Source organism: Panthera pardus, unplaced genomic scaffold, assembly GCF_024362965.1.
Source record: "Panthera pardus isolate Hobbes unplaced genomic scaffold, ASM2436296v1 HiC_scaffold_17, whole genome shotgun sequence".
NCBI lineage: Eukaryota > Metazoa > Chordata > Mammalia > Carnivora > Felidae > Panthera > Panthera pardus.
In genome coordinates, this window is record NW_026526732.1 from 13,453,432 (window position 1) to 13,474,760 (window position 21,329).

Sequence of the window (21,329 nt, forward strand, 5' to 3'; positions counted from 1 at the left end):
AGAATGTGGTCATTGCAGGGGACTTTAACACCCCACTTACAGAAATGGATAGATCATCTAGACACACGGTCAATAAAGAAACAAGGGCCCTGAATGATACATTGGATCAGATGGACTTGACAGATATATTTAGAACTCTGCATCCCAAAGCAACAGAATATACTTTCTTCTCGAGTGCACATGGAACATTCTCCAAGATAGATCATATACTGGGTCACAAAACAGCCCTTCATAAGTTTACAAGAATTGAAATTATACCATGCATACTTTCAGACCACAATGCTATGAAGCTTGAAATCAAACACAGGAAAAAGTCTGGAAAACCTCCAAAAGCATGGAGGTTAAAGAACATCCTACTAACAAATGAGTGGGTCAACCAGGCAATTAGAGAAGAAATTAAAAAATATATGGAAACAAATGAAAATGAAAATACAACAATCCAAACGCTTTGGGACGCAGCGAAGGTAGTCCTGAGAGGAAAATACATTGCAATCCAGGCCTATCTCAAGAAACAAGAAAAATCCCAAATACAAAATCTAACAGCACACCTAAAGGAAATAGAAGCAGAACAGCAAAGGCAGCCTAAACTCAGCAGAAGAAGAGAAATAATAAAGATCAGAGCAGAAATAAACAATATAGAATCTAAAAACACTGTAGAGCAGATCAACGAAACCAAGAGTTGGTTTTTTGAAAAAATAAACAAAATTGACAAACCTCTAGCCAGGCTTCTCAAAAAGAAAAGGGAGATGACCCAAATAGATAAAATCATGAATGAAAATGGAATGATTACAACCAATCCCTCAGAGATACAAACAATTATCAGGGAATACTATGAAAAATTATATGCCAACAAATTGGACAACCTGGAAGAAATGGACAAATTCCTAAACACCCACACTCTTCCAAAACTCAATCAGGAGGAAATAGAAAGCTTGAACAGACCCATAACCAGCGAAGAAATTGAATCGGTTATCAAAAATCTCCCAACAAATAAGAGTCCAGGACCAGATGGCTTCCCAGGGGAGTTCTACCAGACATTTAAAGCAGAGATAATACCTATCCTTCTCAAGCTATTCCAAGAAATAGAAAGGGAAGGAAAACTTCCAGACTCATTCTATGAAGCCAGTATTACTTTGATTCCTAAACCAGACAGAGACCCAGTAAAAAAAGAGAACTACAGGCCAATATCCCTGATGAATATGGATGCAAAAATTCTCAATAAGATACTAGCAAATCGAATTCAACGGCATATAAAAAGAATTATTCACCATGATCAAGTGGGATTCATTCCTGGGATGCAGGGCTGGTTCAACATTCACAAGTCAATCAACGTGATACATCACATTAACAACAAAAAAAGAGAAGAACCATATGATCCTGTCAATCGATGCAGAAAAGGCCTTTGACAAAATCCAGCACCCTTTCTTAATAAAAACCCTTGAGAAAGTCGGGATAGAAGGAACATACTTAAAGATCATAAAAGCCATTTATGAAAAGCCCACAGCTAACATCATCCTCAACGGGGAAACACTGAGAGCTTTTTCCCTGAGATCAGGAACTTGACAGGGATGCCCACTCTCACCACTGTTGTTTAACATAGTGCTGGAAGTTCTAGCATCAGCAATCAGACAACAAAAGGAAATCAAAGGCATCAAAATTGGCAAAGATGAAGTCAAGCTTTCGCTTTTTGCAGATGACATGATATTATACATGGAAAATCCGATAGACTCCACCAGAAGTCTGCTAGAACTGATACATGAATTCAGCAAAGTTGCAGGATACAAAATCCATGTACAGAAATCAGTTGCATTCTTATACACTAACAATGAAGCAACAGAAAGACAAATAAAGAAACTGATCCCATTCACAATTGCACCAAGAAGCATAAAATACCTAGGAATAAATCTAACCAAAGATGTAAAAGATCTGTATGCTGAAAACTATAGAAAGCTTATGAAGGAAATTGAAGAAGACATAAAGAAATGGAAAAACATTCCGTGCTCATGGATTGGAAGAATAAATATTGTCAAAATGTCAATACTACCCAAAGCTATCTACACATTCAATGCAATCCCTATCAAAATTGCACCAGCATTCTTCTCGAAACTAGAACAAGCAATCCTAAAATTCATATGGAACCACAAAAGGCCCCGAATAGCCAAAGTAATTTTGAAGAAGAAGACCAAAGCAGGAGGCATCACAATCCCAGACTTTAGCCTCTACTACAAAGCTGTCATCATCAAGACAGCATGGTATTGGCACAAAAACAGACACATAGACCAATGGAATAGAATAGAAACCCCAGAACTAGACCCACAAACATATGGCCAACTCATCTTTGACAAAGCAGGAAAGAACATCCAATGGAAAAAAGACAGTCTCTTTAACAAATGGTGCTGGGAGAACTGGACAGCAACATGCAGAAGGTTGAAACTAGACCACTTTCTCACACCATTCACAAACTCAAAATGGATAAAGGACCTGAATAAACTCAAAATAAACTCAAAATGGATAAAGGACCTGAATGTGAGACAGGAAACCATCAAAAACCTAGAGGAGAAAGCAGGAAAAGACCTCTCTGACCTCAGCCGTAGCAATCTCTTACTCAACACATCCCCAAAGGCAAGGGAATTAAAAGCAAAAGTGAATTACTGGGACCTTATGAAGATAAAAAGCTTCTGCACAGCAAAGAAACAACCAACAAAACTAAAAGGCAACCAACGGAATGGGAAAAGATATTTGCAAATGACATATCGGACAAAGGGCTAGTATCCAAAATCTATAAAGAGCTCACCAAACTCCACACCCGAAAAACAAATAACCCAGTGAAGAAATGGGCAGAAAACATGAATAGACACTTCTCTAAAGAAGACATCAGGATGGCCAACAGGCACATGAAAAGATGTTCAACGTCGCTCCTTATCAGGGAAATACAAATCAAAACCACACTCAGATATCACCTCACGCCAGTCAGAGTGGCCAAAATGAAGAAATCAGGAGACTATAGATGCTGGAGAGGATGTGGAGAAACGGGAACCCTCTTGCACTGTTGGTGGGAATGCAAATTGGTGCAGCCGCTCTGGAAAGCAGTGTGGAGGTTCCTCAGAAAATTAAAAATAGACCTACCCTATGACCCAGCAATAGCACTGCTAGGAATTTACCCAAGGGATACAGGAGTACTGATGCATAGGGGCACTTGTACCCCAATGTTTATAGCAGCACTCTCGACAATAGCCAAATTATGGAAAGAGCCTAAATGTCCATCAACTGATGAATGGATGAAGAAATTGTGGTTTATATACACAATGGAATACTACGTGGCAATGAGAAAGAATGAAATCTGGCCTTTTGTAGCAACGTGGATGGAACTGGAGAGTGTGATGCTAAGTGAAATAAGCCATACAGAGAAAGACAGATACCATATGGTTTCACTCTTATGTGGATCCTGAGAAACTTAACAGAAACCCATGGGGGAGGGGAAGGAAAAAAAAAAAAGAGGTTAGAGTGGGAGAGAGCCAAAGTATAAGAGACTGTTATAAACTGAGAACAAACTGAGGGTTGATGGGGGGTGGGAGGGGAGGGTGGGTGATGGGTATTGAGGAGGGCACCTTTTGGGATGAGCCCTGGGTGTTGTATGGAAACCAATTTGACAATAAATTTCATATATTAAAAAAACAAAAAAAACAACAAAAAAACCCAAAAACTCCCAACAAAAAAAGTCCAGGATCAAAAGTCTTTCCTGGTGAATTCTACCCAACATTCAAAGAATAATTAATACCTGTCCTTCTCAAAATTTTCCAAAAAAATTGAAAAGAAGGGAATGTTTCCAAATTTATTTTATAAGGCCAGCATTACCCTGATGCGAAAATCAGATATAGACACCACAGAAAAATAAAATTACAGGCCAATATTCCTGATGAACATATGCAAAAATCCCCAACAAAATATTAGCAAGCCAAATTCAACAATACTTTAAAAGGATCATGCACCATGATCAAGTGGGATTTATTTTAGGAATGCAAGGATGGTACAATATCTGCAAATAATCAATGTGACACATACATCACATTAACAAAATGAAGGATAATATCATGTGATCATTTCAATAAATACATATAAAACATTTAACAAAATCCAACACGCATTTATGATAAAAAATCTCAATAAAGTGGGTATAGAGGGAATGTGCCTCAATGTAATAAAGGCCACATATGACAGGCCCAAAGCTAACATAGTACTCAACAATGAAAAACTGAAAATTTTTCTCAGGAATAAAGATTAGAAAAGGATGCCCATTCTTGCCATTTTATTCAACGTAGTATTGGAAGTCATAGCCATAGCAATTAGGAAAAAAGAAAAGAAAAGGAAATAGAAATATAAAAATCCAAATTATAAAGGAAGAATAAAACTGTCACTATTTGCAGACATGATACTATATATATGCAAGATCCTAAAAACTCCACCAAAAAACTGTTAGAATTAACAAATAAATTCAATAAAGTTGCATGATACAAAATAAATATCCAGAAAAATTTGCTGCACTTCTATACATTAATAGCAAACTATCAGAAAGAGAAATTAAGAAAATAATTTCATATACAATTGCATCAAAACAATGAAATACTTAGGAATAAATTTAACTAAGGAGATAAAAAATATCTCTGAAAACTATAAGATGTTGATGAAAGAAATCAAAGGGGACACAAATAAATGGAAAAGTATCTCATACTATGGGTTGGAAGAACCCAACCCATTTTAATATTGTTAAAATGTCAATATTACCAAAAACTGTCTATAGATTCAATGCAACCCCTATCAAGATCCCAATGGAATTTTTACAGAAGTAGAAAAAACACTTTTAAAATTTGTAGGAAACCAAAAAAATCCTGAATGGCCAAAGAAATCTTGACAAGGAAGAACAAAACAGGAGACATCACATATCCTGATTGCAAGCTATATTATAAAACTATTGTCATCAAAACAGTATGGTACTGGCATAATAACAGACAAATAGACCAAAGGAACAGAATTAAGAGCCCAGAAACAGACCAAATATATACGGTTAACTAATATTTGACAATGGAGTCAAGAATACTCAATGGTGAAAAGACAGTCTCTTCCATATGTGGTGCTGGGATAATCAGATATTCACATGTAAAAGAATGAAACTGGACCCATATCTTACACCACTCTCAAAAATTAAAATAGACTAAAGACTTATATGTAAGACCTGAAACCATGAAACTCCTATAAGAAAACATAGGAACAAGTTTCCTTGACATGGGTCTTGGTAATGATTTTTTATATATGACAACCCAAACACAGGCAACAAAATAAAAAATAAACAAATAGCACTATATCAAACTGAAAAGCTTCTAGACACACAAAATAAATCATTTACAAAGTGAAAAGATGATCCATGGAATGGGAAAAATATTTGCAAGCCATATATCTGATAAGGGGTTAAGATCCAAAATATATAAAGAATTCATATAACTCAGTAACAAAAAACCCAATTAAAAAATGGGCAAAGGACCTGAATAGACATTTATCCAAAGAAGATATACAAAAGGCCAATGTGTACATGGAAAAATGTTCAACATCTTTAGGCATTTGGGAAATGTAAATTGAAACCACAGTGAGATATCACTTCATGAATGTCAGCATGACAAGAAATAACAAATACTGGCATGGATATGGAGAAAAAGGGACTCTTGTGCATCATGCATGTTCTTAAATTTGTATGCCAATATAGGTATCTAGTGATATAGTGATTCATATGGGAACCCATTTTGTCTTCAAGCTATTCCCTTTGATTATGATAAATGATGATTAAAAATACAAAACGTGCCTTCATGACATGAAATTGTAATCATATTTAATATGGAACATACTTTCTGATTTTTTTCTTCAGCTCTGTTTTTAAAATATTTTCTGGGAAAACATTTGTATATGCAGTCGATCCTCATTATTAATGGATTCTGTATTTGCAAACAACCTTGCTTGTTAAATTTTATTTTAACCCTAAACTCTATACTGATGTGTTTTTATGGTCATTTGCAGTTATGTACAGAGTGACAGAAACTTTGAGTTGCTTTGATGGACAAGTTTTCAGCGGAGGTCAAACAAAGCAACACTCTGCCTTCCCATTTCAACTCTCAGACTACAAATGTCTCCTTTCTGTGACACATTTATAGCATTTTTGCGTTGTTTGTCGGTAATCTTACTATTTAAAATTGACCTCAAACAGAGTGCTGAAGTGCTGTCTGGTGTTCCTAAGTATAAGATGGCAGTGATGTGTCTAATATCTTAGATGAGTTTCATGCAGACATTGGTTACAATGCTGTTGACTGTGCATTCAATGTTAATGAATCGACAATAAAGATTAAATGGATGCCTTTATACAGAACCACAAATAACAGAAAGTTATGTTTTGATTAATTGATGCAAATGTGACTGTGGCTCACAGGAACGTAACCCTAAATCTTCCCTAGAAGCAAAGCTTCAGTCTTGTCTAATTTATTAGTCACAATGACTTCATAAAACATAACTATCATGAATATTGAGAACTGACTGTATTAACTTTTTAGTAATTTCACTCTTTAAAATCTTTCTGTATTTCAATCATAAGAGCACAATCGATTTCCAATTTAATGTTTTTGGACTTACACATATATGCACATATAGATATATGTACATATAGATATATGTGTGTGTATGTGAATTTATGATTTTCTTTTTCTTTTTTTTTTTTTTTTTCAACGTTTTTTATTTATTTTTGGGACAGAGAGAGACAGAGCATGAACGGGGGAGGGGCAGAGAGAGAGGGAGACACAGAATCGGAAACAGGCTCCAGGCTCCGAGCCATCAGCCCAGAGCCTGACGCGGGGCTCGAACTCACGGACCGCGAGATCGTGACCTGGCTGAAGTCGGACACTTAACCGACTGCGCCACCCAGGCGCCCCAATGATTTTCTGATATTAATCCAGTGATACAGATCGGTTTTCATGATTCAAGTTATAAAAGCTAAATACCCATGAATAAAGCAGTGAATTGAGAGAATTGTCTGAATCAGAATTTACATCTGAATACTTTGAGGTGAATCTGAAATGCTGAAAAGTTTGAATTACAAAATATTTCAAAGATGCATGCTTCTGTTGTTCAACTTTGAGATGTTTTCATTTCTTAACTATCACAGAGAGATAGTTGTATATCAAGTCTTCAAGATTTATCAAGTGACATTTTGTAAAAGCATGAGAAAATGTCCAGACTTTTCACAATCAGAGCCTTTATCATGGGTTACAGTGCAGGGAACTTGGTTGTAGAAGTACTTTGGGGAGGCTGCAAAGAGAAATGGCTTTAAGTTGAGACTTGAAGAATATGGATTTTATTAGAAAAAGTAGATGACAGGGGAAAATAAAAATTTATAGAAGAAATTAGTATGTAGCATATTTGGAGACTGAATGTATCATGTTGGTTTAATATATTTAAACCTTAAATTACAAAGAATAATTTTTACTAAGTGTGAATGATTACATTTGAATCTCTTTAGGACACCTACTTATATGCAACTAAGAAGATAACACATGATTGAATTTAAAAAACATACTCGACAATATTCTTGCCTGGGCAGAAACTTATATCCAGAACAGAATGATCTCTCGCTCATTTGAACCCATCCAGGGTTCCCTCATGTGTAACAGTCCTATCTGCCCTACTTTAGAATGCAACATCCTGAATATAATTAATTTCTGAAAGCAAATATTAAAATAATCTTTACATGAATTAAAAAGAGAATGAGAGAGAGGGAGGGAGGGGGAAGGAGGAGAGGGGGAGTTAGAGAGGGAGGAGAGGGAAGAGGAGTGGAGGGGGAGAGAACAGGAGAGGAAAGAGAAGTGTCAGGGTTTAAGCTGAATCTGAGAAGTCTGAGTCCAGGCCATATACTGTGTGTGACCTTTGAGGCTCAACCGTAGGCAACTACAAAGGCTCTACCTGGTAGACTTCATGGGGAGAAGCTGTCCTTCCCACAAGAGACTTGGTATATAATCTGGAGGAATTTGTGTTCGAGGACTCATGCCCCTCTTCCACCTCAACAGCAATGCTCTAAGATGTATATGCATCACTAGTCCAACTGCCTCCATTTGGAGCCTTCTTATTGAGTAGGCCTTGACAAAGCTATTTCCAGGTGTCTCTGCTGAGACCTCCTTATCAGGAGTCCTTGAAGAAACTCTTCTCTCTGACTCAATGCTTTCCCGCTCCTAGCTCTTCTTGTGACCTGGTGCCTTAATGTGGGAAAAACAGAACCCCGGGGAGCGGACACTTGTATCTTGTTTTGTGTCTTGCTTATACTCTCACAGTAAGTGAATGAAGCCTTGACTGTTGCCTTCAGTCTGGCTCATTATATTAATTGACTACCACCAAACTGGCATCTCAGCAATTTCTCTCTCTGACAGAATCCATTTGAGCTTATCTAAAATGCAAGAGGGTGAGATGGAATTGAAAACATTATTTAATTTGGTAAATCATTACTCTTTTTTCCCTAGATAGTATAGCTGCAAAATTATGGAGAAGTAGTCCTTGAAGTTGCCATAGGAATTCTTAGTACTAGAAGGGACTTCAAGAGTTTTTCAGTTCAATTCTTACATTTTACAGATGAGGAGAATGAGGCACAGAACAGTTTGAAATTGAGCCACAAGTGGCACTTGGGGTCCTGAGCCAAAGCAAAAAAACATTTTTTCTATGTGACCTTTATATTCTACAATGTATATCTTGAATTCAAAGACCCTTAGCCTGAAGAATTTGTGGGGAAATAAAATGGCCTGAAGCAAGAATGGATGCCTAGGGAAAGGAGATGCGAAGACAAACTCATTACATGATGTTTATTGTATACGACATTTCTTGTATCTGCTGTTTCAGCTCATTTTGAGGACCCTGAAATTTTCTTGAATTTAGTTATCATGAGAACTTTTATGGTTATTATATAACTTGGAACCAGTGGAGAAGGGGGTGGTAGTTTTTGTCTTCAGATAATTTATTAGAAGGCACAGGAGGCTTTATTTATTTCTTTTACATATCTGAGAGCATATTGCTACCATCACCCTGAACTCAAGAAGGAATCTGAACACTACACATGACTGTTACCTCCTTCCTGTCCATTAAGGGAAAATCTAAAGCCTTTCCTGAATCCTGAAACAGGAAAACTAATAAAAGGAAAAGCTTCGCTCATGAATTCTCTTCATTGTTCTAATATGGGATACTGATTAGAATTTTTCTTAAGAACTTTTAATTATTCAGGAAAACCTATATTTAATGAATTGGCAAAGGTCTATTTATTAATTGGATTTTACTGTGCCAACACATTGTAACCAATCATAAAAATAACAGGAATGATGAGCTTTACAGAGTGAGGCAGAAATTGGTGTGAAGGTAAATCATTTTGGAAAACGTTTGCAGGGAATAGAAGTGGGAACAGAAGTGGGGGAGTAGAAGGTAAAAAGGAAAGAAGGAAAAGCATGTTCTTGAAATGGTCACAATGAAGACCAGAGTTTCTAATGTGCCTTGTGGTCTGCTCCTCAGAACTGTGTACCTAAGGGTAGAGGGAAGCAGAGGGGACCATTTGTCCACAGCTTCCCATTTCCCCAGTCAAGGTGTCTTTCGTGGGTGGCAACTTCCTCACACATTCTCACCTGTGAATACCACACTGATTTCTGTGGAGGGTGGTAGAGTCAGAGAAGTTCCAGGGATGAAAACAAGGGCTATAGATGCAGCTAGGGTAGAAAGTTACCAAGATATATCCGGGCAAAACTAACTGCCATACTAATCACTGAAGTCAAAGGTGAACAGCAGGATGAGAGGTGAGGTACAACAAAGGTCTGAAACGATATGAAAATCACTATTTTAAAATATTACCTGAGAGAGCTCTGGAAATTCCATGAAAGTGCTCTAAGGACAGCAATGGAGGGTAGGATGGGGCTAGCAGTTGAGCAGTGCTCTGTGGCCCCAGCATGAGATTCATCCTGAATAGCTCCTTTGATTTCCTTTATATATTGGCTTATGAGTTTGTTTTTTTAAATAGAGTTCACTTACTTATTTTGAGACAGAGAGAGATCACAGTGCATAGGAGCAAGGGAGGGGCAGAGAGAGGGGCAGAGAGAGAGGCAGAGATTGATCCCTCTGCAAGCTCTGTGTTCTCATCACGGAGCCCAATACAGGGCTTGATCCCATGAACTATGAGATCATGACCTGAGCTGAATGCCCACGGAAGAGTCAATTGCCCAACCTACTGAGCCACCCAGGCACTCCAATATATTGACTTAGGAGTTCTTGAAGTAAGTGTCTACATCTAAACACAAGTTTGGAGACTATAGTCATAAATCATTGTTTTAGTTAATTAATATACATTAATCTTTATGAAGATTAAAAATATGAAATTCACATATTTTAAAAACTTCACACAACATTTAGTCTTAGTATTTATCGTTAATATATTTTAAGATGTCACACTGTTTTACATTATTTATCAAAACCAGTTTATCTGCTCCTGCTAACCAAAATAATTTTATTTCAATTAATACCTAAAGTGGAATTCTAGAAGAAATAACATTTTAAACTTTTATGTGTAAAGAGTTCTCTAAGACATTCAAAATCCCAAAGTAAGGATTGTTAGCATTTAGCATGAATGACATTTTGAAGTAGTCAGAAACCAATTATTTTTATTTCCTCCTTAGAAGTAGAGAAATTATACCTAGGTTTTATTCACAAGATTTACTTATTGTAGCAGTTGCCAGAAGTTTTCCCCCAAATACTGCATGTAAGTATTAATGAAAATATTTGTTCAGGAAAACACTTGTGAAGAAATCTTCACAATAATTCTTAACACAGATTTAGAGATAAGTTAACAGTATTAAGGAGAGTTAATTCTTCAACATCTCGTTTCTATGATCTGCTGGAACTAGAACAACTCTGGGAAAATAGTGAAATTATGTCTATTCACATTAATATAAAATATAAACATTTAATATATAAAGTTCAAAGAACATGTTTCAAAGATTATACTTTATGGAAGCACAGCAAAAATAAAAGTTTAAAATATGCCTATGAATAATAACCACCAAATTTACAATAATAATAGTCTCTGGGGAGTCAGTATAATAGGAGAAATGAGGCCACTTCTTATATATATGTAGCATATGTATAATATAATTTACATATTATATGTTATTATGTATATATAATTGTTATATATTATGGATTACTTATAATATATAATGTTTATTTTTGAGACAGAGGGAGACAGAGCGCGAGTGGGGGAGGGGCAGAGAGAGAGAGAGAGAGAGAGAGATCGACAGAATCTGAAACAGGCCTGTCAGCACAGAGCCTGATGTGAGGCTTGAACCCACGAACCATGAGATCATGACCTGAGCCTAAGTCGGATGCTTAACCGACTGAGCCACCCAGGCGCCCCAACTTATAATATATAAAACATACAAGCATGTATTGTATATTATATAAAGTATACAATATATATCATTATGTGTAATATATAATATATATTACTAGTATATATAATTATTATAATTATACATATAATTTTTGAAGGTGAAGAATCTTATTACTCTCTATACATTCCTTTGTGCTGGAAACATTTAATAAAATATGAGATAGCTCATTCTTTCAAGAAAGAAAGGAGAGAAAGAAAAGAAACTCAGTGATAACTCTATGTAGATGACAGAAACACAACCTACCACAGAGGAAATGAAAAGCAACTTAGTGTTTTTAGGACACACTGAAGAACAGTGTTATGGTAGAATTAGCACCTATATGTGAAATAAAGTTGACACTGTAAGAAATACTACGAGGAGCTCTGTATTGCAAGTAAAAGGAATACAATTAAATTCTTATATTTTCATGTAAACCATTATGTTAAGGACAGATTTTTATTTAGTAGGATTTTTTTTCCTTTAAATCCATCCTCAAAAAAAAAAATCATCCTCTAACTAGGATATTTTACAGTTTTAAAAAAGAAAGCAAGCTTTGTTAGTATTTGAGCTTTCTAAATAAACAATTATCTTTTTTTATTTTATTAAAATTACTAGTGACCATATTCAGGGACTTATGCATTAAAATTAACTCATATGTATATACGTATTTGTGTGTGTGTGTGTTAGATAAAATATATATATAATAGATATATAAAATATATATCTAATATATATATATTAGATAAAACATTGTTATTCCTTATTTTTCAGCTAATTATATCTGAAGTGAGGAAAAAAGCTTATACTTCTGTTCTAATCAGTCATGCCTGTTCATTTTGTAGTTTAAATCTGAATCAAATATTTAGTATATAAAACAAGTATAAGCTCATAGGACTTGTTTTAAAGTCAGAAATACTTTTTAGTGAAAGAAAAATGACAATAACATCTTGCATATATATACATTCTCTGCTCTGGTAACTGGTCATATTGAGAATTTATCTAGTCAAATTAAGAAGTAATCTGAAAAATGAAGGCAATATCATTCATTTGGCGCTCTTCATTGGAACTTTATTGGTCAGGATGATTTACACAACTCATAGAGATCTAACAGTTTCCAACCCTCTACTTTTTCTTTTTTCTTTCTGTTCTTTCTTTCTTCTTTCTTTCTTTCTTTCTTTCTTTCTTTCTTTCTTTCTTTCTTTCTTTTCTTTTCTTTCTTTCTTTCTTTTCTTTCTTTTCTTTCTTTCTTTCTTTCTTTCTTTCTTTCTTTCTTTCTTTCTTTCTTTCTTTCTTAACAGTGTGTGCATAGACAATGTTCACGACTACATGGACAAATCTTTTTGGAAAAAAAACTTACAAAAATAAATCCATGTGGGACAATATCAACTTTTATATTTATGATTAATTCTATGCTTTGGATAAGCGCTCTCAAAAAATGAAACATTCCTGGTGGCTATAACTCTGTGTACTATTCTGGCTGATTTTTTAAAAAATATTCTTGACAATAATACATTTTGTAATATTTTATCACCACAGTTTTTAGAATTTGTGTGGTAAATTTAATAATATTACCTTGCAAGTAATTTTTTTCTTTAAAACCAAAAAAAGTTTTTGTGTGATGAATAGCTATAACATTTCTATCATTTGACATCTGGATTTTAAATCTTTAGATCATAGGATGGTGATGGTATCTCTTTTCCTCCCTCATGTTTTTCAGAACAGCTGAACAGATTCTGTGTAAGAATCCTACTTAAGTTATACTATTTAATAATGTTGTTGATGAAGGTATGATGATGATGGAGTTGGGACAGAACAGAGCAGTATTAATCATGGTATCTGCGTTAGCAGTTATCTTTGTTGTTGTTTTGGTTGCCATAGTCACCTGAGCCTCATGATTCACTTGGTGTATTAAAACATACGAATAAATATTACCTTAATCTGGTTAGGAAACTGCAACTTGACCATTAATTGTACTTGACCTTTCAAAAGTATTTGTTGAACTTTAAATAATAGCAGGACGTGAGCATTTTACCTCAATACTCTAATGGGGGTAGCATTTTACTCACCTTTTTAACAGGGGCAATAATATCTCTGAACTATCACTTTTGTAGTAAAAACACCACAGCCTGGAGACAGTCCAATTAAATATTCTAAGCTAAATAAACATATTTTCTTCAACCCCAGATGCTTTCTTCATCACTTCATCAGTCACTAAACTGTCTATTTTTCTGTTTCGCAGTCATATTCCCAGAGGGTTACCTGACTGTGGAATTAAACACCCAACTTGCCACAGGTGGGTGTTGGGGATGAGTTTTCAAATCACACTGCATTTTGTTAGAACAGAGAAGTAAAGCATAATATCATGTTCTCACTAAGATGCAATGTCACTATCTGTCTCCAAGCCATCAAGAGGTCAGATGCCTTTAAAACAAACTCACCTAACCAGCAATCTCTTAAACACTGAAATAATACCAGCCTTCTTATTTCACAGCCAAATTGCTGCTTTACTGGCTCTCTCTTTATAGAAAAGTGTAAACTAGAGGGGAGAAAAATAAGGAAGGAAAATACCAAGAGAAGAAATAAAAGGAAATAAAAGATTATGCTTCAGACAGGATTTCTAGACACTTTAGTAATTTCTCTTCATTGTGTCCATGATTCCAGACATAAATTTGGGGGTACTTTATTATTTCCGCATTATTACGGCTAACTAAATCTATTCCGTCAGTCTTTTAGTTGAATTAACTCAAATCATAATTTGCCACTCTAATAAAAAGAAAATTATATTGGCTAATATAGATATTATATTGAACTAACAGTATTATAGAACTAATGAACTATCTGTCCTTGGAGAAATCACTGATATTTTCTGTGCCTCAGTTTACTCCTCTAGCATAGGTAATCTCTAGGGTCCCTTCCAGTCTTATCAGCTTGTGATTCTATGAATTTTCTTAGGACAAATGAGAATCATATTCTCTCTTTATAAAGCAGTCCTTTAATTATGCTTTATTTATTTATTTTTATTATCATAACTGCAAATTAGACTTGGTTTTTTATCTTTGAATCTTTGTTTTGGATTATTACAAGGTAAATGTTTTCAAAAATAAATTCTTCCATTGATTTCCTTCCTGCATTTTCCCTTCTGTTGTTAGCCTTCTTCTCAATAGATGGTGCTCTTTTCTCAGAGACACTACTTATCTTATACCTCAGCAAAAGATTAGAGAAATTAGTTTTATTCTTTAACAATCATTAATTAAAGAGATCAGGCATATAAGAAAGAATCGATTACAAGCAACTTGCAGCACCTTGATCATGAAAGTATAACAGGGAACATGATTGTTTAATGATTGAGGAGCTCCATTAAGCCCTACAATACTTGCTGAATAGATGGAGTGAATATTGTAACTAAATATGAAAATACCATGTTCACTACATACAAATAACCCCTAGTAGGAAGAAAACCCCATTTTAAGGTGTTAAAATATTTATTTACTTTAACAAAAATGAATATATCATATTCCATATTAGCATGTAGGATTTGAATATACACACCAGCACTAATGCAATCTACATTAATCTCAATTAATATTGAAAACTCGTACACTCTTTGCCAAACAAACCTGGAGCATATGAGTAAACAGAATATGGCCCACAAATTCTTTTGACATAATTTCACTGAGTAAAGACACTTTTTTCCCCATGAGCAACCACTGTAACTTCTTTATATTATAGTTTATAATCCAGAATTATGTCGCTTTTGGTCACTTTTAACTGGGTCTCATTATCAGAGGATTTGAAAAACAGTCATACCCTGCATTTCTCCTGAACCACACTCTATTCCCAATTCGGTTTGTGACTCCCATAGCAGATCTACAGCTGCCAACTGCAAAATGGTCTAGGCAGCCCAACTGTCATATTTATTACAACAAAACAACATTATTTACTGTGGAGAGACACAAGAAAAACTTTCTCACTGAGTGTGGCCTCAGGATGGCCACAAGGGAAGTGAGACAAATGTGACAAGGAAAGAGGAGGGCAGGGGGTGCAGCAAAGTACAGGGAAACCAGCAGGGGTAGGAGAGTTGCCAAGGTTCTTCTCTGAAAAGAACTCAAAAGGAGATCGGCCCCCAAATTAGGAAATCTTACTAGAATTCCTCTTTCATTATTCACAAATTACTGTGTCCACAGCTCCTGTGGAAGGGACTGAGGGTTCCTGTGTCCAAGAGCCCCCTTGGCTCAGTGTAAGTGAGCTCTAACACAGAGCTTATTATTATTATTTTTTTTCCCCGGAGCTTTACAGCTTCTACCAAAGCAACTTCTCTGTTTCTGAAATTTTTGATTCTTTAACAGTGGAGAGAAAAACAGAAAAGTAGATTTTTGCACTCACAACAACCACTCTATCCACTGTCGCTCCCATAATACCCCCCTGTTTACCTCTCTTCTCTCATCCTCCCGCCAAACACTACCCAGGGGTCAGGTGTCCCTTTACGCCCCTATTAGCTGCTGAAATCTCTGCTGGGAGCCCTGGCGCCTTCCTTACCTGATAATCACATACATGACCAGGAAGTTTCCGAAGAGACCCACGACGCACACGATGGAGTAGAGGGCCATGATGGTGATGGCTGTGATCATGGAAGGACTGCCGGTCGAAAGGCACGAGCTGTCGCTCCCGCCCAGCTCCGTGCGGTTAGGACCGCATGGGTCGGACAGGTTGCCATCTAGGTGGGAGAAGTTGACCCAGGAACCCGGGCTAGGTGCTGGGGAGCAACTTGAAGAGTGCAAATAGGGATCAGTGCAATTGCTGGCGTTCGTGGGGACGGTGCTGCTGTCCATGGTGCTGACGCCTGGCTGGGACCTCGTTGTGAGGTAACAGCGAGCACCCAGACTTTTCCAGGTTCCACGCGTCTCAGCTGCTTCCTCTCGCCGCCGCTACCACAGTTCCTGCTATTTCTTACAGAGACCAATCCTGGTGCAGCCAGAGAGGAGCTTCAGGCAGAAGGGGAGAGCTGGGCATCTGACATTATCCACTGTTTGTAGCCCCCTTTCGCCTTAGTAGTAGAGACACATCCTCAACCCAACACCACTGTAGGGAGGGGAGGGAGGGCTGTGCGGGATCCAGAGGCTGGAGGGGAGGGAGAAGAGAGAAGGGGGGTGGATTTTGCGCAAAGCGATCTAACGAGTTGGTCTGTCTCCCCATTCGGCACTCGTCCCTGCAAACACATCTAAGGAGGAGCAGAATGGGGAAGGGAGTTGGAGGGAAGGGTTGGGGGGAGAGAGAGTTAGTTCTTGGCAGCAGTAAAGCATAAGAAAAGGGGCTGACATCACTCTATTTTCCTAGCGCCGTTTTCTCTGTATAATACAATACGACAGGAAACACATTGGCCTGGTGCAACCTGAGTAATCCTTACCCCCCAACCCTTTTCCAGCCCTCTAGTCTGATGAAATCTTTTGGCATAGGGCACACAAATTCCTCGTCTTTAGTCTCCTTGTCTCAGTCCTGCGTGTCTACACATAGCAAAGGTGTTTTTACATCACTGAACGAGAATTTTCAACCCTACAAACCTGTCTGAAACAAATGTCCTTTTTCTGAAAAAGAAGTGAGAAACAAACTTTTGTGTAGGAAACTTATTCCATTCAGTCCATATTCCTTTAATTTCTGCTAGAGCAGAAGCTTTAGTTGCAACTGATTTTTATCCTGGTGGGGAAAAGGCACAAGAACTGGCTACAGCAATCAGGGGATTGTGGCATTCAGGAAAGTCAACGAAAGGTAAAGGTGATCCTCCACACTTAAATCTCACAGATCTGTTTAGAATTATTTATTACCTCTTTTATTGCCAGGCACATGAACATGTGCTTTTCAGTAGAAGCGTGTCAACATCAAGCATTTGCATTATTTCAGTCTGTTTCCTCCTATAGAGATTCCTAGAGGAATTTCATAGATATCTGGAACTGGTTGATATCCACACAAGGTTGAAGAATATTGATACACTTAAAAATTTGATACCTCACTTCCAAGACCCCAAATATTTTTATTTTAGAAATAAAATTTAAATCAACCAGGGGTAAGATGTTTTTGTTGTTGTTGTTTGTTTCTTTGTTTTTTGGTAAGTTAATACTAATTCTGAAGTAATTCTCATATCTGTACATGTGTGTATTTGTGTATGTATATGTCTTTTAACAATAAGCATTCGGATTAGGTATCCCCAGTTGGCTGTAAAAAGCAACCTTCTTGGGGAACAGAGAGAGGAGTAGGTTAAGGTGCTTGGAAAGAACATTTAATTCCAATTTTTTTTTTACCATTTTCTTGAAAACAGATAACTCATTAGTAAACTCCACTAACCATAAGTTACTTGGTCAATGTTCAATATTATTTTTATCCTTTTATACTGAAGAGTGTAATTTCAGCAATAAAAGTTTACAGAGATTTCCCAAAGACTAATAAAAATACCTTACCACATATTCTTGTATGAACTTGTATATCAATTCATTCACAATGAACTGAAATCTCTCTGGCATTATTTAGTCTCTTGAGGACACATAGAAGCAGTCTAAGCTTTACTTGATGTGAAAGACAAATAGGGACAATGGAATAAGCCCTGGCCTTTGACTCAAATCATTTTGTGAATTTTAGATTTATAACTTTTAATTGTGTGAATCTGAATATGTTACTTTCTCACACTGAGTGACAGTTTTCTTATCAGTAAAAAAAATGTTAATAATACCTCATAGGTCTGTTAGCAGGATTAAATGAGATATATAATACAATAGTAGTTAATAAATAACATTATTATTCCACTTCATATATTTGACAATAATTAAGTAGTCTCTTCTACAATTTAAATATTACTTTCTTTTGGCTGTTCCTTATAAAATGTAGTTTTGGTTTTTTTCTGTAACCTTGCCTTTTTTCTAGTCACATTATAGTTTGTATGTCCTTATTTCCTTTTTCCTTCCTTCCTCCCTCCCTTTCACTCTTTCTTTCTTTCTTTCTTTCTTTCTTTCTTTCTTTCTTTCTTTCTTCCCTTCCCTTCCCTTCCCTTCCCTTCCCTTCCCTTCCCTTCCCTTCCCTTCCCTTTCCCCTTTCCTTTCCTTTCCTTTCCTTTCCTTTCCTTTCCTTTCCTTTCCTTTCCTTTCCTTTTTTCCCTCCCCCCCGCCCCCCCCATTCTTAAGGTACAGCTCCAGAGCTAAAAACAGTGCCTTAAGTTTGGCTTGACCAATAAAAACTTAGCAATATTACAAACTTTTCTTTCTACCAATATAGTTATTGGAAGGCCCCATTGACTTTTTTTTTTTTTGAAGTCACATTACTTTCTTGACTTTCCTTATGTCCTTATGTTTAGTATTGACGACATTCCCTAAACATGAGCCAAATGAGTTCAATAGATATTTATTAAAGGTCTACTTTGGGCCAAGTTCTGCAGTTTTAAAAGTTAGATACAATTGGAGCTTACTTCTTATGCCTTATAAGTCATGTTTCTCCTGTCCTATAAATTTATAGTTGTTTAGAGGGATCTGAGCACAACACAATAGATTTTTAATTTTAAAATGACATCTTGTTAGATCTAGTTCATGATTCAAATCTAAGAAAATCTTTTGGAATATGATTTTGTCATCTTTTGTATGCCTACTTCCTACTTTATATATTTTATTTACTCTCTCAGCTTTATACACTGTGCAGGAAGATTCCTGAGGGTAGGCCCGTTCACTACATGGTATTTAATACATAGTGGACTTTTTCCTCTGCATGTATTAAATGTATAATATATTTCCATCTATAATATGCTAATTTAATTGAGACATAATTAGTATATATTTTTTTGTTGTTATTTTTATTGAGAGAGCAAGTGAGCAGGAGAGAGGGGCAGAGAGAAAGAGAGAGAGAGAGAGAGAGAGAGAGAGAGTCCCAAGCAGTCTCTATGCTCAGCGCAGAGCCTGATGCAGGGCTCAATCCCATGACCTGAGCCTAAATCAAGAGTCGTGGCTCAACTGACTGAGCCACCCAGGTGCCCAGCATATGTTTCATAAATGTTATGGATGGAATGTTTGTGTCCCCCCCCACCCCCAATTCATATGTTAAAATCCTAACACTCAGTGTGGTGGTATTATGACATAGGGTCTTTGAGAGGCAATTAGGTAATGAGGGTTGAGCCTTTAGGAATGAGATTGTTGGAGTGCCTGAATGGCTCGATGGGTTAAGTATCAGATTCTCATGGTTCATGGGATTGAGTCCTGTGTCGGGTTCATGCTCACAGTTTGGAGACTGCTTGGCATTCTCTCCCTCTCTCTCTGCCTCTTGCCTGGTCTCTCTCTCTCAAAACAAACAAATAAACATTAAAAAAATAAAAGGAATGGGATTATTGCCCTTATAAAAGAAACTCCAGAGAACTCTCTAGCTCTTTTTTCGCCATATGAGGATACAGTGAGAAAAGATCAGTTTGGCAATCTGCAACCTGGAAGAAGACCCTTACCAGAATCTGACCATGCTGTCACCCTGATCTTGGGCTTTCAGCTTCCAGAACTGTGAGAAATAAATTTCTTTTGCCTATAAGCCACTTAGTTTCTGGATTTTATTATAGCAGCCCAAACTGAGTAAGACAATACTTCATCTAAAATAATCTGGGTGATTTTTAAATGGCACAGCTTGAAAACAAAACACCTTTATGAGTATAATAATAACATTTATTTTTTTAGAGTCAGTATATTCTGTTAACTAACCAGGACTCAGTGTATAGACGTATGGACTAACCATGTGACTTTTCTCTTAGAATTACTGTCACAGAGTACAAATTCCCACTGTCTTTCTCTAGAAACATTATTTGTTTTTCATTCTATGGAGTAGGAATTTGAACTCTGGGCTTCAACTATATATTTTTAACTGAAATCTGATGTTTTCCTTTTCTGCTACTCTTTCTCAAGTTTCATTGAGAAAATTATCATTTCTGTTTTGAATGTGGGATATTCTGGACATCATGATAAGTCTTTCCTTAAATTATGTTAATATCTATATCTCAGTATCTCCCATGTATTCACTATACAGTTTGAGAAAATGCAGGACAAACTTAATTTCTCTTTCAAATAAATATCTTAGGAAAGCCTTGATAAAACCGGGGAAGAGCTGTTATGGGAATAAAAATTAGTATCACTTAGCATATAGTATAAAAGGACCTCATGTTCCAGCTTCTGTTATATTTTAGTTGCTTTATGGGGTGTTCTCCCTTTTCTCCATAATTGCATGTTTCATACCAGAGTGGTCTTAAGTCTGCTGTGAAATCTCAGGTCTCTTGTAAAAGGAGGTGAAGTGTAAATACATAAGTCAATTTATTACATGCTTAATTATTTTATATAACATGGATTCTAGCCATATAATATTTAGTTTCCTTAAGCCTTTAATTTCCTCAATCTGTATATTAGGAATATGTGCTTTTTTGTTAACATTTCTTGTTTAGCCTAGATTTTTCTATCTGAAGAGGGAAAAACTTATCCACCAGTCAAGATTTAACATTGATATCAAACCTTATCATAAAACACTTTTTTCACAAAAATATTTGCTTCAAAGCAATGCATTTAGTAATGGAATAGATTCTAAACAAGTGCTAAAAGCCCCTCTTCTTTGAATTTCAAAATACATTGGCTTTATTCATATAAATGCCTTTACCCCACACATATTTTAATAGCTTAGTCCTGATTTTTTTGAGACTGTTAATGGAACACAAGATTAACAGCTATTAGTGAAGAATACATAAATACAATGCGTAAAAGTATTACAGTGGTTTGATGTTCCGGAAAAAAAGGGGGCATCTAAGGTTTCATTAGAAGAACACTTTATGTGTTTATTTACTGATATTTTCTACGT

The 21,329-nt window shown here is 36.2% G+C and overlaps 1 protein-coding gene across 1 annotated transcript in view; it reads right to left on the reverse strand.

Moving 5' to 3' along the window:
• The window catches only part of OPRM1 (opioid receptor mu 1), a 70,280-nt gene extending 53,747 nt beyond the window's left edge, over positions 1-16,533 (reverse strand). The window contains exon 1 of the mRNA XM_019412635.2: positions 16,017-16,533. Within this exon, the coding sequence (XP_019268180.1) occupies positions 16,017-16,309 (293 nt within the window). The 5' untranslated portion in view covers positions 16,310-16,533. The remainder of the gene's footprint in view (positions 1-16,016) is intronic.
• Between the last annotated feature and the right edge of the window lie 4,796 nt (positions 16,534-21,329).